Raw genomic sequence first — 13560 nt, forward strand, 5'->3', positions numbered from 1 at the left:
TAGATTACTTGGTATTTGTAGTAATCAAATTGGAACTCCTCTGTCTCTTCTTGCTGTGTTCTGTTGGTAATATACAGAAATGCTGGTGATTTTTATGGACTTATTTTATATCTTGCAACTTTGCTGAAGTTATCCTTTTGATTAATTTTTAATTGGCTTTCTCAGGTTTTGTAGTAAACCATGATATTATTTGCAAATAGGTGTTTCTTTTTTGCCTATCCACATTCCTTCTTTTTCTTGAATTATGGCTAGAACTAGTACTTATAGCACTGTTACAGAATAGTGATCATCCTTGCTTTATCTCTGACATTATTGAAAAGACTTTGTTTACAAAAAACTTATAGTTTACATAAATGTCTGTTCTTAGTTTTAGAAAGACTTTGTTTTATCATGTTCAGAAAAGATCCATTCCCTCCCCCCTCCTTGCCCCAGTTTTCTAGTTGGTTTTTTAAACAGGAATGAGTGTTATATTTTATCAAAACCTCTTCCTGAATATATTGATATGTGATTTTTCTTGTTCTTGTCATTAACAGGGTACATTTTATTGAATTTTCCTATTATTGAGCCAACTCTGAATTTCTAATATAAATCAAACTTCATCATAGTGTATAATATTTGTGATATGTTCTCTTAGTCCCTTTGTTTATATTTTATTTAAATTTTTTTGCTTTAATATCCATTAAGGATATTGGTATTTAGGGGTTTTTTCTCAATTTTGACTCTGGTTTAGATGTTACATATATTACATTGTTTTGTTATGTCATATATTATTATTTATTATTATTATTAAGTATTATTATAAGTATTATGTTTAAAGAATTTTATAAGACCTCTTCCTATTTTTTTTTCAAAAAGCTTTAGTAATATTGAAGTAAATGGGTTTTTAAAAAAATGTTTACTAGAATTTGTTTGGAAAATCATCTTGTCCTAGTTTTTTTTTTCCCCCCCCCCCCCTTTGGAAGCTTATTCAATTTCCCCTCTTTCTTTTCTAATCTTTGCTTTAAAGGATGGCTTTCTGGATTAGGAAGGGATGTATTATAAAGTAAAAGTGAGGTAAACAAATATGTATATTTGCATACATATACATATTTGTTTCATCACTTTTACTTCTTAACATATATGGGTGTATGTGTGTATATATAAATATCCTCTCAAAGAACATTGGATTTATTAGAACTGAGTTTTCATCCCTAATTAGTAATTTATTAAGAAATCAATATAAAGGTGGAAAGGGTTATAATAATCATTGATTCTAACCTGTTCTGGAGTCCTGCCCAAGGTCATACAGATACGAAGAGAAAGATTAAAAGCCAGTTCCTCTCCAATACTTATTCCTCTAGAATCAGTGACCTTCTCTAGGCTTCAGTTTTTTCATCTGGAAAATCCAAATATTAGATCAAGTGCCCTTTAAAGTCTTCTAACTTCTATGATCTTATTCCTATATAAAATCCAAGATCCCCTTTCACATTTTCATGTCTTCCTCTCATCTTTCATTTTTTTTTGTTGTTGTTGGTATTTTGTGATTCGAGGCAAATGTCAGGAGAAAATAATTGGGACCTTTCTGGCAGATATAATTACCTTATATTTTCTCCCCAAGACTACACCTTTTCCAGATGTTCTTACTACTAAGGAGGTTACCACTGTGAGAAATGGATAGGCATTTTGGGTTTCCAGTTATGAAAATTAAATTGGGGAAATGAAAATTAATTTAGAAAATTGAAACTCACATGGACATCAAGGGATGATCAAGGGTGGAATTTATCTTCCCCCAAAAGAATGTAAGCTCCTTGGGAGCAGGGACTGGCTATGTAATGAAAGGGGGCGATTCACGTTGTGGTAATTTCGGTATCATCCAATTAATGAGGAATCAGGGGAGGGACTTATGCTTCAGAATAAGAAATAAAATACTGTTTTTGGAGTTTCGAAGGTGTACCTACTCACTTAGGCACCCATTCTTGCAAAAATGTAATATAAATTTCCCTATATTCATCAGTGAATGGGTGGAGTTCTTGGTAAGATATTTTATTTCTTACATTAGCATCTATATAGTGACCCAGAGTCTCCTAATTTAATATCATCTTTAACTCCTCGACTCACATATCCAATCAGTTGCTAAATTTTATCAGGTCTATCTCACAAGTCATTTTTCTCACCACTCTCCAGTTCACACCTCATCACCTTGCATCTGGACTATGGCAATAGCCTCCTCATTGTTCTTTCTATGGTGTTTCTTCTTTCCCATTAGTCCTCCAAATAACTACCAAAGTGATTTTCCTAAAGCTCAGGTCCTTCCCCCTACTTTTTTTTTTTCTTGATTAAGATTTTCCTGATCTTGAATCTTAGTAACTCCCAATAGTAATGCAAATTACTGTTCTGCAACAGACGCAAATTAGCGTCTGTTCTGCAACAGTATTAGAAAATTGCCTAGAGCACTGATCAGAAGTATCAGAAGAGGGATTACAAGCCAGAACTTGGGCGCTCAGAAGCTTTCTCTACTACACACACTCTGATGCCCAAATGTGGGTGCAGTGGACTGCTGGGCTGGCAGAGTCCAAGTCTCAGGGGGAAAGAACCTCACTGTTGTAGGAAGCCCCAAACTCGGTCAAAGCCGCGGGCTCACGGTAAGGGGCTCTGGCCTCCATCCACCAGAAGGCACGATTCAGGTCTCAGCGCAGGAACATCGCCAAGGAATCCCGATCCGGGAAGGAAGAAGGAACCGAGACCGAAGGCTGCAGGACTCTACACACTTACCAGCGTGAAATGCACCAGGGAGTCATAGCAGAGCCAGATCAGCGCCCAGCGGTCGGCGGAGCTCGCCCCGCGGCCCAGACGGCTGCCCAGCGCGTAGCCCGCCGCCAGCTGCGCGACGCACAGCAGCAGCGAGCCGGCCGCCGCCGGGCTGCTCAGCTCTGCCGGCCACAGGCTCATCCCGGCCAGTCCGCAGACTTCCAGAGAGGGCGAGGAAGGGCGGCGAGGGCCAGAAAGGGACAAGGTGGAGAGGAGGAGGAAGCGCGTGGCCCTAGAAACCCACCCCCAAGAGGAGGGGCGTGGGGAAGCAGAGGAAAGTCGGTAGGGAGGCGCTACTCGGCTCTGGGAAGATTCACTGGCTATTGTTTGCCTTTGTCCTTTCTTCTCCCTCCCCACATGAAGGAAGAAGTGAAAAATCAGGCTTCATCTATCTAGCCTGCTTTAACCTTTCACTTCCTTCCCACATTGTATGTACTTTAAAGTTTGTTTTTTATCTATCTTGTTTTATCCTTCTCTATACTGATCCTTCAAATCTCGAGAATCGATCGCCTTCTCAGGCTCTTTTTCGAAGGCCACCAATGGAGTGCGGGCCTGCAGAGACCCCAGGCAAAATTATGGGTTAGATGAGAGCTGGTAATGGAAGAAGCGCGCATAGAAAAGAGATTCCTCTTGTGCTTGTTGGTAAAAACAGGGCAAAATCAAGTAGAGAGCAAACATCAAGAAATAAATGCAGGCTTGATAAGAAGCCTGGCAATTAGAGGTAATCAATACGATGATCAATTCTGATGGACGAGGCTTTTCTCAACGATGAGATGATTCAGGCCAGTACCGATGGTTTTGTGATAGAGAGAGCCATCTACACCCAGAGAGAGGACTGTGGGAACTGAGTGTGGATCACAACATAATATTTTTACTCTTTTTGTTGTTGTGTACTTGCATTTTGTTTTCTTTCTCATTTTTTTTCCTTTTTGATCTGATTTTTCTTGTGCAGCAAGATAATTATGGAAATGTTTAGAAAAATTGCACATGTTTGACGTATATTGGATTACTTGACATTTAGGGGAGGGAGGTGGAAGAAAGGAAAGGAAAAATTTTGGAACACATGGTTATGCAAGGATGAATGTTAAAAATTGTCCATGCATATGTTTTGAAAATAAAAAGCCTTAATTAAAAAACACATTAGAGGTAATCCAAATTACAAGGCTGTCTAAGGAAATAGTGTTTGGGAGGTGAATGCCTTCAAGTAGAGGCGAAATGGCCATTTGTGGTATATATGCTATAGAACTCTCCAGTTCTGTGCTTTGTGGTCTTGAACCTCCTAATCTCTTTTCCTTCCTCTCTCCCCAAGGTCCTTGCTTCATTTCACACTGGTTAAAAGTAGGGTAATGGGTACCCTTGAACCATGACCTTGTTGTGGTATTGTTTCTAGAGAGGATTTAACAATAACCCTAAGGCTACCTGGCCTTAGAAGTGCCAAGGAGAATATTGGCTATCAGATAACAATCTCTTGATTAGTAATAACTTAAGTTTCTGAAGATTCAGTAGGGCCTAGAAATCCACAATGGGGTGCAACCCCCCTCTATACCACAGAATTCAGTAATGGCTGCAACCCAATCCCTACCACACCTCACTTTTACCTCTAAGCATAAAATGAGCATATCAGTGACTTGAAGAACCTAATCTTTCTTGCTTTCCTATAAAATTATTTTCTTGCTCCTGATTATTTGCAAAATTCCCTTGGAACTTAGCCAGCTGTGAAGCATCATAATAAGTCTTTGGAGACAAATTGAGTTTGCAAATTCTTTAACCATACCCACTCCACCAACCTAGGGACTCTAATATTGTTGGGATGTCTTCTGCCTCAACAACTCTTCTACTGATGAACTAATTCCCTATACTTATTTGTTTATTGCTTAGGCAGTTGGGGTTAAGTGACTTGCCCAGGGTCACACAGCCAGGACATATTAAGTGTCTGAGATCAGATTTGAACTCAGGTCCTCTTGACTTCAGGACTGGTGCACCAACTAGCTGCCCCCTTCTCTATGAAGAAATAATTAGTACATATTTCTTTAAAATAGCTAGGGACAAACTGTTTACCTATTTACCCAGGGTTTTATTTAATGAAGGAACTGCACCTGAAGCCATTCCAGGTACTATCTATATATATATAAGCTTTGATGTGTTCAGACCTTCCACTAATGAATTAATTCCCTATATTTATGAAGAAATAATTAGTACATATTTCTTTAAAATGGCTAGGGAGAAAGCTTTTACCTATTTACCCAGGTTTTCATTTAATGGAGAAATTGTACCTGAAACCATTCTGGGTGTCATCTACTGTAATGCTGGAGAAACTGAAGCAAGATAAAGATTAGAGAGTTTTTAATATTTTATTTGGATTTCTGAGAGGGAGAGATTTTCTGGGACCAAAAGGATTTTGCTGAATCAGACTTTTGCCTCAAAGAATCCAGCAGCCAATGTGAGGTTCCCATGAAATATATATACATGTGGCTCTGAGCTACCAGGGTAGACAGAGGCAGGGGCGGAGTCAGAGCACTGAGAACCAGAAAGAACTATCAATATGACAGGGTTGGGGGATGAAGACCATAAATTCAGATAAACCAGGAGGATTTAGGAGCCAGAAAGACTGAACTTATTCTGAATTTACACATTTACAATTTATAACCTAAGAGTAGCCAGCCCTAAATTATATCAGTCCTAATGATCAGGGCAGGAGGATCGCAACCAGGGGGATTGAGGCAGAACAATTAAGGGAAACTGAGGCAGGACAATTAGGGAACTGAGGTAGGACAATAAAAGGAAACTGTGGTACAACACTACAAGCTTTGACTTATGCTTTAGAGATATTTAGAGATAGTGCTGCCAATCACTAGCTGGCATGTAATATTATCAGATCCATCTCAAGTCTACCTCAATTTGTCAAATATTTTAAATCACATTTATTTGTGTCAAGGTGTCCTTATCAAATCATAAGTGTCTCTCGGAATCTCATTTTCATAAAGGAATTAAGACCAATGTGCATTTCTACTAACAATGAATGCATAAATGAAAACGCACTTACTATATGCAAAGCAGGAGATACACATAACAATGGAGAGTTCTTTCTAGGAGCTCACTAACTTCACTAAGTGAGTTGTTAGCTAACAAAAGGTGTTATTCAGATAATCTAATAATTCAATAAGTATGTATTAAGCACCTATTAAGTGTCAGTGTACTAAGTTCTGGGGATACAGTTAATAAAAAGATTGTTCTTGATCTCAAGAAGCTTACAAAGTAAAAGGGAAGACAACACAATCAGAAGCGGAAAAACAGAGGCAAGAGACTGGTAGGAGGGACTCCAGAGGGTACTTGACAAGGAGATATATTGTTCCATAAAGCAAGAATCAGGCCAGGAGATGCAAAGTGGAATGAGCCTGTTGAGGTTGGGAAGGGACCCAAAAGGTTGGGGGTCACAGACCAGTGTGGTGAAGTGTCAAAAAAATTTGCAGGCTTGAACCCATCTCCAAGTCAAGGGGCAAAATTTATTGTAATTGTAAGACCAACTTAAGTGGTCTAAATTTTATATGAATTTAGCAAAAAGCCAGAAGCAAGGAGAAACATTTATCCAGTTCTTCATGTCAGTGATATACTAATTTTGTGGCCTAGAGGTAGACTGAGGAGTGATCTCAGAATTTGGTTATCACTGACCTGCAGATCTAGGATTGGCCTAAAGCCAGAAGACTTTAGAATCATTGACAGATTGTCAGATCAATAGCTCTCTAAAGTCAGAGAGACTCAGGATCTCTAATATATCTTACCTAAAGTCTAAGGGAAAAAAGATTATATTTCTACACCAGAAGACTTTTACAATCATTGATGAACAGATTGTTAGAACAATAGCACTCTTAAGGTCGGCAGACTGATTCTAAAGCCAGAAGACTTTAGAGTGTTAGAACAGAAGCACCCCCAAAGTCAGGGGGATCTCCCTACTACTCTCTCCCTAGAAGCTATACTCCTTCAAGTTGAGTTCAGTTTCTGCCAGGGATTAGGAGACCTTTGGTCTCCAGCCCTTTAATAAGAGGGGAGAAGAACTGAGAGGATGTCAGTCAGGGCTTGAATTAGCAACATGGTTGTGTGGGAAATGGATGGACATTTGTTTGATTTCCACAATTATGAAAGTTGGAGAAATGGAGAAACTTGGAGGGACAGTGGAGTGATGTAAACTGTCCCCCCGATGTTTGGAGGGAGGGGTGGACCTAGGTTGGAAAAGCCCTGAATCTCAACCCCTCCTGTCCTTTGAGAACAATCCCACCCATCTGAATCTCCTTTGGGAAAGCAATCTATCTGATTCCCATAGGAATCTTTGACTCCCAATAGATCTGATAATCACTTTGGTCTGGAGAACAATCACCACTTTTTATTGCATTGAAAATTAGTCCCTCAAATTCATCTGAAGGTTGGCTCCCTTACCTTGGGCCATAAAAACCCAATATAATCAAAGGCTGAACCCCAAACTTTTGCTAATTCCTTTCTGGATTTGGTTCACTGAGGAAGTTATTTCTCAGTGTAACCCCATCTTTGCTAAAAACCTACCGTTGCTAATTCCTTTGGAACTAACCCTCTGGGACCAATAAGTTTAATACTAGGGAAGGAAGGCAAGAAAAAGGAAAGCATAATCTGGGGATATTAGGATGGCAAGAAATACAGAATTTGTCATTTTAACTGTAAATGTGAATGGGATGAACTCTCCCATAAAAAGAAGGTGGATGGCAGACTGGATCAAAAGTCAGAACCCTACAATATGTTGTTTACAGGAAACACATTTAAAACAGGGAGATACATACAGAGTAAAGGTAAAAAGCTGGAGCAGAATCTATTATGCTTCAGGTGAAGTCAAAAAAGCAGGAGTAGCCATTCTTATCTCAGATCAAGCAAAAGCAAAAATTGATGTAATTAAAAGAGATAAGAAGGAAACTATATCTTGCTAAAGGGTACTATAGACAATGAAGCAATATCAGTATTAAACATATATGCACCAAGTGGTATAGCATCTAACTTCCTAAAAGAGAAGTTAAGAGAGTTGTGAGAAGAAATAGACAGCAAAACTATAATAGTAGGAGATCTCAATCTTGCACTCTCAGACTTAGATAAATCAAATCACAAAGCAAATAAGAAAGAAATTAAAGAGGTAAATAGAACATTAGAAAAATTAGGTTTGATAGATCTCTGAAGAAAACTGAATGGTGACAGAAAGGAGTATACTTTCTTCTCAGCAGTCCATGGAACCTACACAAAAATTATTAGACATATATTAGAATATAAAGACCTCAAAATTAAATGCAGGAAGGCAGAAATAGTAAATGCTTTCTTTTCAGATCACAATGCAATAAAAACTACATTCAACAAAAAGTTAAGTGTAAATAGACTAAAAAGTAATTGGAAACTAAATAATCTCATCTTAAAGAATGATTGGGTGAAACAGCAAATTATAGACACAATTAATAATTTCACTCAAGATAATGACAACAGTGAGACATCATACCAAAATGTATGGGATGCAGCCAAAGCAGTAATAAGGGGAAATTTTATATTCTTAGAGGCTTACTTGAATAAAATAGAGAAAGAGAAGATCAATGAATTGGGCCTGCAACTTAAAAAGCTAGAAAACGACCAAATTAAAAACCCCCAATCAATTACTAAACTTGAAATTCTAAAATTAAAAGGAGAAATTAATAATATAGGAAGTTAAAAAAAAACTATTGATTAATAAATAAAACTGAGTTGGTTTCATGAAAAAACCAATAAAATTGATAAATCTCTGGTAAATCTGATTAGAAAAAGGAGAGAGGAAAATCAAATTGTAGTCTTAAAAATGAAAGGGGAGAACTTTCCACCAATGAAGAGGAAATTAAAGAAATAATAAGGGATTACTTTGCCCAACTTTATGCCAATAAATTTGATAACCTAAGCTAAATGGATGACTACGTCCAAAAATATAGGATTCCCAGATTATCAGAGGAGGTAAATTGCTTAAATAGTCCCATTTCAGAAAAAGAAATAGAACAAGCTATTAATCAACTCCCTAAAAAAAAAATCCCCGGGAACCAGATGGATTTACATGTGAATTCTACCAAACATTCAAAGAACAATTAGCCCCAATGCTTTATAAACTATTGGAAAAAATAGGAACTAACCCTCTGGGAAGTTATTTTTCAGTGTAATAAACCCATTTTTTGCCACAAACTTCACCTGCATTAGGCACTGCAGAATTCTTTCCCAAGAATCTGCCTGGGGATCTCTCACTCCTCATTTCTCACATCTCAAAAGGAGGGCAGTAAGGGGTGAGGTTATCTGCCCCCCAAGAAAATAAGGATGTAAGCTCCTTAAAGACAGGGACTTGGTTTTGTGATTGGGGGTGGTGCATTCTGATTTAAAAGAAATCTTTTGTTCTTTGCCTCTGGCTTTCCACAGTTGAAGCCCTCTGAATACATTCACATTCTTGTATCACACCTCCTCTTGTGACTCGATCAGGCATGTCTGCAAGTCCTTGCAGGTCTTTGCTCTCTCTCAGGACTCCCTCCTCCCAGTTGAACAAACATCTTTGTTTCCAACTTTTTTAGCTGTTGGACAAAGTTCCCGCAAAACTCGGAAGCCCAGCCAATCTGAACAAGAGCCAGGGGATGGGTGGGGACCCCACTTTAGCATCTACATAAACTTGCAAAGAACTGCTCATCTTTGCACTCCCTTGCAAACTGACTACCTTGGTGGACACTGGATGTGTCCTTTCTCAGGAGAAAGCAATAAATTCTTTTTTTTGCCTCTCCTAAGACAAGTCTCTGATTGAATAATTGAAGGGGGGGGGGGTGTAATGACTCTTACCACACAGTTGTCATTTTAGAAGTGATGAATTTATCCTGGGAGGTGCATTTTGTTCTTTGTACAAGAAACCAGGCAGGGCAGCAAATACAGAGGACAGATAAAAAGTTGTAGTGGCCAATCAGATAGCCATACAAATTCTTTAATGTCATTTCCATTAATAAAATTCTGTTTTTGATATTGACTTTGACTGTACTATTGACTTTGGGGTGTAAGAAATGGATGAGCATTTGTTTTCCACGGTTATGAAAACTAATTTGGAGAAATGAAACTTAAATTAGAAAACTGAAACCCATGTGGATATCAAGGAATAATCAAGGGTGGAGTTTATCTTCACCGCAAAGAATATAAACTCCTGGAGGTAGGGACTGACTTTAGTAATCAGGGAGTGGTGGCAGCCCGGGATTGGGAAAAAAAACTTTTGTACTTTGCCCCTAGCCTTCCTCAGTTACCTTCCCCCTTTTAGAATGTAAGCTCCCTGGGAGTTTACATTGGCCATGTAATGAGGGGTGGAGATTCATGACACATAACTTCTGTAACATCCAATTAATGGTGCTTCAGGATAGGAAATAGAATGCTACCTTTGGAGTCCCCAAAGTGTCTATTCATCTAGGCACCCATTCTTGCAAGAAGGTAAAATAAATCTTTTCTGCATTCATCAGTGAGTCAGTGGAGATGGACTAAGTGGAGTAGAGTAAGATATTTTATTTCTTACAGGGGGCAAGTCCTTTCTTTGCTGGGTCTTTTGTAGCAATGGTTCCTGAGAAGGGAAACTACAGAACCTGGGGAGGCAGCTGCTAGGTCTCATCTCTGCAAGGGTTGCGCCTCTGGGTAGTGGTCACAAACAGACTTAGTGGTCTGAGGGATTCTGCTATTCTCAGGGCTCTGGATCCTAAAACTAGCTCCACTTGTCTCTGAGAGGACTTGCGTGGTGGATTAACAACTCTGGCCCATGCTGCCTTTTTATCTTCCCCTCAGCACACCTTGTTGTTTCTAGTCAGGCTAGTTTGCCTGTCATGTTGGCCATTATTACCCTCTTCCCTTCTTTCTGATACTTCTGACTTTTCACCTTATCTGCACTCTCACCCTGAAGTGTTCATTATTCCCTGCAGCCTTTTCATTCTGGATCATCCCTCTGCTAAGCCTCTGTAATGGATATTTTTATTACACTCCTGTCTTTCTGACTTGTAGGATTTCTATGATCACCTTGTTCTGGAATATTCATTGTCCCCTGCAGCCTTCTCAGCCTGGGTCATTCCTCTGCTCTTCCAGCTCTCTTCTCTGACTGGTAAATACCTTCCGGAATCTCCATTCTGGACATCTTCATTCCGTGCTTGACCATACTTCCAACTTGCTGAACTTCAGTATTTCCTGTGGTCCACTTTCTCTGCTCCCTGCCCTCCAACTTCCTCTCTTCTCATTAGATCAGTTATATTGTAAACTCCTTGAGGGCAGGGATTGCCTTTTGATTTTTTTGTTTTGTTTTGTTTTGGTTTTTTTGGCATCCTGCTTTTGCATAGTGCTTAGAACCATAATAAAAGCTTAATAAATATTTACGAATAATGAACCAAATCTGTTGCAGTGACTAAGTATCTTGTTCAAACAATAGACTCTCCAGAGTGTAGGTTAAACCGTGGATTACTTAGGACCAGCAATGGGTCCCAGTCCAAGCCTCTTTTGGTCATTATTGGGGGTCTGGTGACTCTGAGTGAGTGTAAATAGCAATTATTTGTTTTAGTCAGAAACCCTGAGGAGTCTTCCCTTTCCACATCAATATGTCTCTCTATATTTAACTAGGTAAAAGTTCTTTGCTTCATTTCTTACCTAACCTTAACCAATGAATAGGTGTTGCCTCAGCCAAACTGAGACCCAGGAACATCTTAGTTTATAAAGTTCAAGGTCTTTCACTGCATGGGGCCATCTCCAGTACTATATCTTGCCACCGGATTCAGATGGCTCAGGAGAGAGTGAAGCTGGTGATTTTGCATAGCCCTCTCTCATTTAAATCCAATTCACTTAAATCCAAGTCACATGCATGAGATCTTCCTGATATCATGGTCTTTTTTGAGAATGAAGAATAAACAATAATCTTAGCATTCTCATGGTTTGTCTCCTCCATTTTTCCTTTCTATCAAAAAAAAAAAAAAATGCTCTAGGATCTTACTGACGCTCGGTTGGAAAAAACTGGGGGAATGAGAACAATTTAAAATTTTAACCTTATCCGTCAGCATTTAATTAGAGGAATCAATTTCTGATTGTTGCATTTCAAGTAACAACTGGGAGGTGGGAGGAAGCATGGAAAAGGAGGCAAAAGGTTCAGTTTGCTTGATCAGAAAAATCCTTTCATCTGAACTTTGTTTCTGCCCCCAACTCCGTTTAAAGTTTAGAAAAGGAGGCAGCTAAGTGGCACAATGGATAGAGTACCAGCCCTGAAGTCAGGAGGACCTGAGTTCAAATCTGACCTCAGACACTTAATACCTTCTGGCTGTGTGACCCTGGACAAGTCACTTAACCCCAATTGCCTTAGGGAAAAAAAGAGCTACTATAAAGTTTAGAAAAATAGTTTTAACCATTGATAACAATTGGTGACACTGGTAAAACCAAGGGGGCCTTGGACATGTGTTGAGATTACCAATCCTTCCAACTGCCACTAGTATTGAGATTTATCTTTAAAGTGTTGGTTAGGATTAGGAGAAAACAAGTCACATTTTTTTTGTTCTTTAAGATTCCACAAAATATTCACAGCCATAATCTCATCTGAGTTCCACAAATAGATGTTATGGAATAAAAAAGAGAAGTACAAAAGGGAACCAGAAACAGAGCTTCTTAGAAACAGAGTGGTTAGAGTGCTAGGCTTGGAATCAGGAAACTCATCTTTCTGAGTTCAATTCTGGCCTCAGACAAGTATTTATTAGCTATGTGATCTTGGGCAAGTCATTAAAATTTGTTTGCCTCAGATTTTCCTCCTTCCTATTTCCTCACTTGCAAAATGAGCTAGAGAAGGAAATGGCCTACCAAAAAAACCCATATGAAGTCACAAAGAATTGGACATGACTAAAACAATTGAACAAAAACTTAATTATAACTATGCAACATCTTTTGAATCCACCCCAGCTTTTCTATCCTTATTGCTACTGTCCTAGCACAGCCATTCATTACCACCCACTTATATCAGATCCTTGGATCAAAGCTGGAAAACTAAGAATGGCTTTTACATTTAAAAATAAAGTTTTATTGTGGTGGGATTTGGCCCTTCTTCCTTATTTGCTGATTCCAGATCTAGATTGTTAACAATAGCTCTCTAAGACTTTTTAGCCTGGCTCATAGACCCAACACACTGGAAAATGTAGGAGTAGACATGCTCTTTTCTTTTCATTGCCTCTTCCACAATATCCTTCTATTACTGTCATTCAACCATCTCGGCTTCTTTGATATTCATTCACTCCATCGACATCTAGGGTATTCCAAAAAGTCTTAGTGCCGATTTGGACAATATTATAAACTTATGAAATATAATTATTTGAAAGTTTATTTTCATTTTCCTACTTCTTCGGTTTTTAAAATTTTGAGTAACAAAATTTTAATTTTAATAAGATTGAGCAACCTGTCATTATGCAGTGCATATACAATTTCTGGATGACACTTTCTTAGTTCTTGGATTTTCTAGACACAGAAGATCCTCAATCATCAAACCTCTCTCCATTTTTCTCATAGGGTCATGTCAAAATTGTTGGGTATGCATCAAACACTCATATTTTAGATGATTTTAAGACTAGGGTTACAAATGTCTTCCTTTTAGTCACTGAGCAGCAGCTGATGAAAGTTTTATAAAATTCAGAATTGCTGATACTATCAGAGTCCTGATAGGAGTCAGGAAACTGATTTCATATCAGTAAATGTTTGATATGTAGACCTCTTTTATATCCCTGGGGTCAT

The 13560-nt window shown here is 38.6% G+C and overlaps 1 protein-coding gene across 1 annotated transcript in view; it reads right to left on the reverse strand.

Annotated features, from left to right (window-relative positions):
* The window catches only part of EBPL (EBP like), a 39620-nt gene extending 36491 nt beyond the window's left edge, over positions 1-3129 (reverse strand). Inside the window, exon 1 of the mRNA XM_051987360.1 lies at positions 2752-3129. Coding sequence (XP_051843320.1) covers positions 2752-2928 — 177 coding nt within the window. The 5' untranslated portion in view covers positions 2929-3129. The remainder of the gene's footprint in view (positions 1-2751) is intronic.
* Positions 3130-13560: the final 10431 nt, after the last annotated feature.

The sequence above is a fragment of the Antechinus flavipes genome, chromosome 3 (genome assembly GCF_016432865.1).
Source record: "Antechinus flavipes isolate AdamAnt ecotype Samford, QLD, Australia chromosome 3, AdamAnt_v2, whole genome shotgun sequence".
In the NCBI taxonomy this organism is placed as follows: Eukaryota; Metazoa; Chordata; class Mammalia; order Dasyuromorphia; family Dasyuridae; genus Antechinus; species Antechinus flavipes.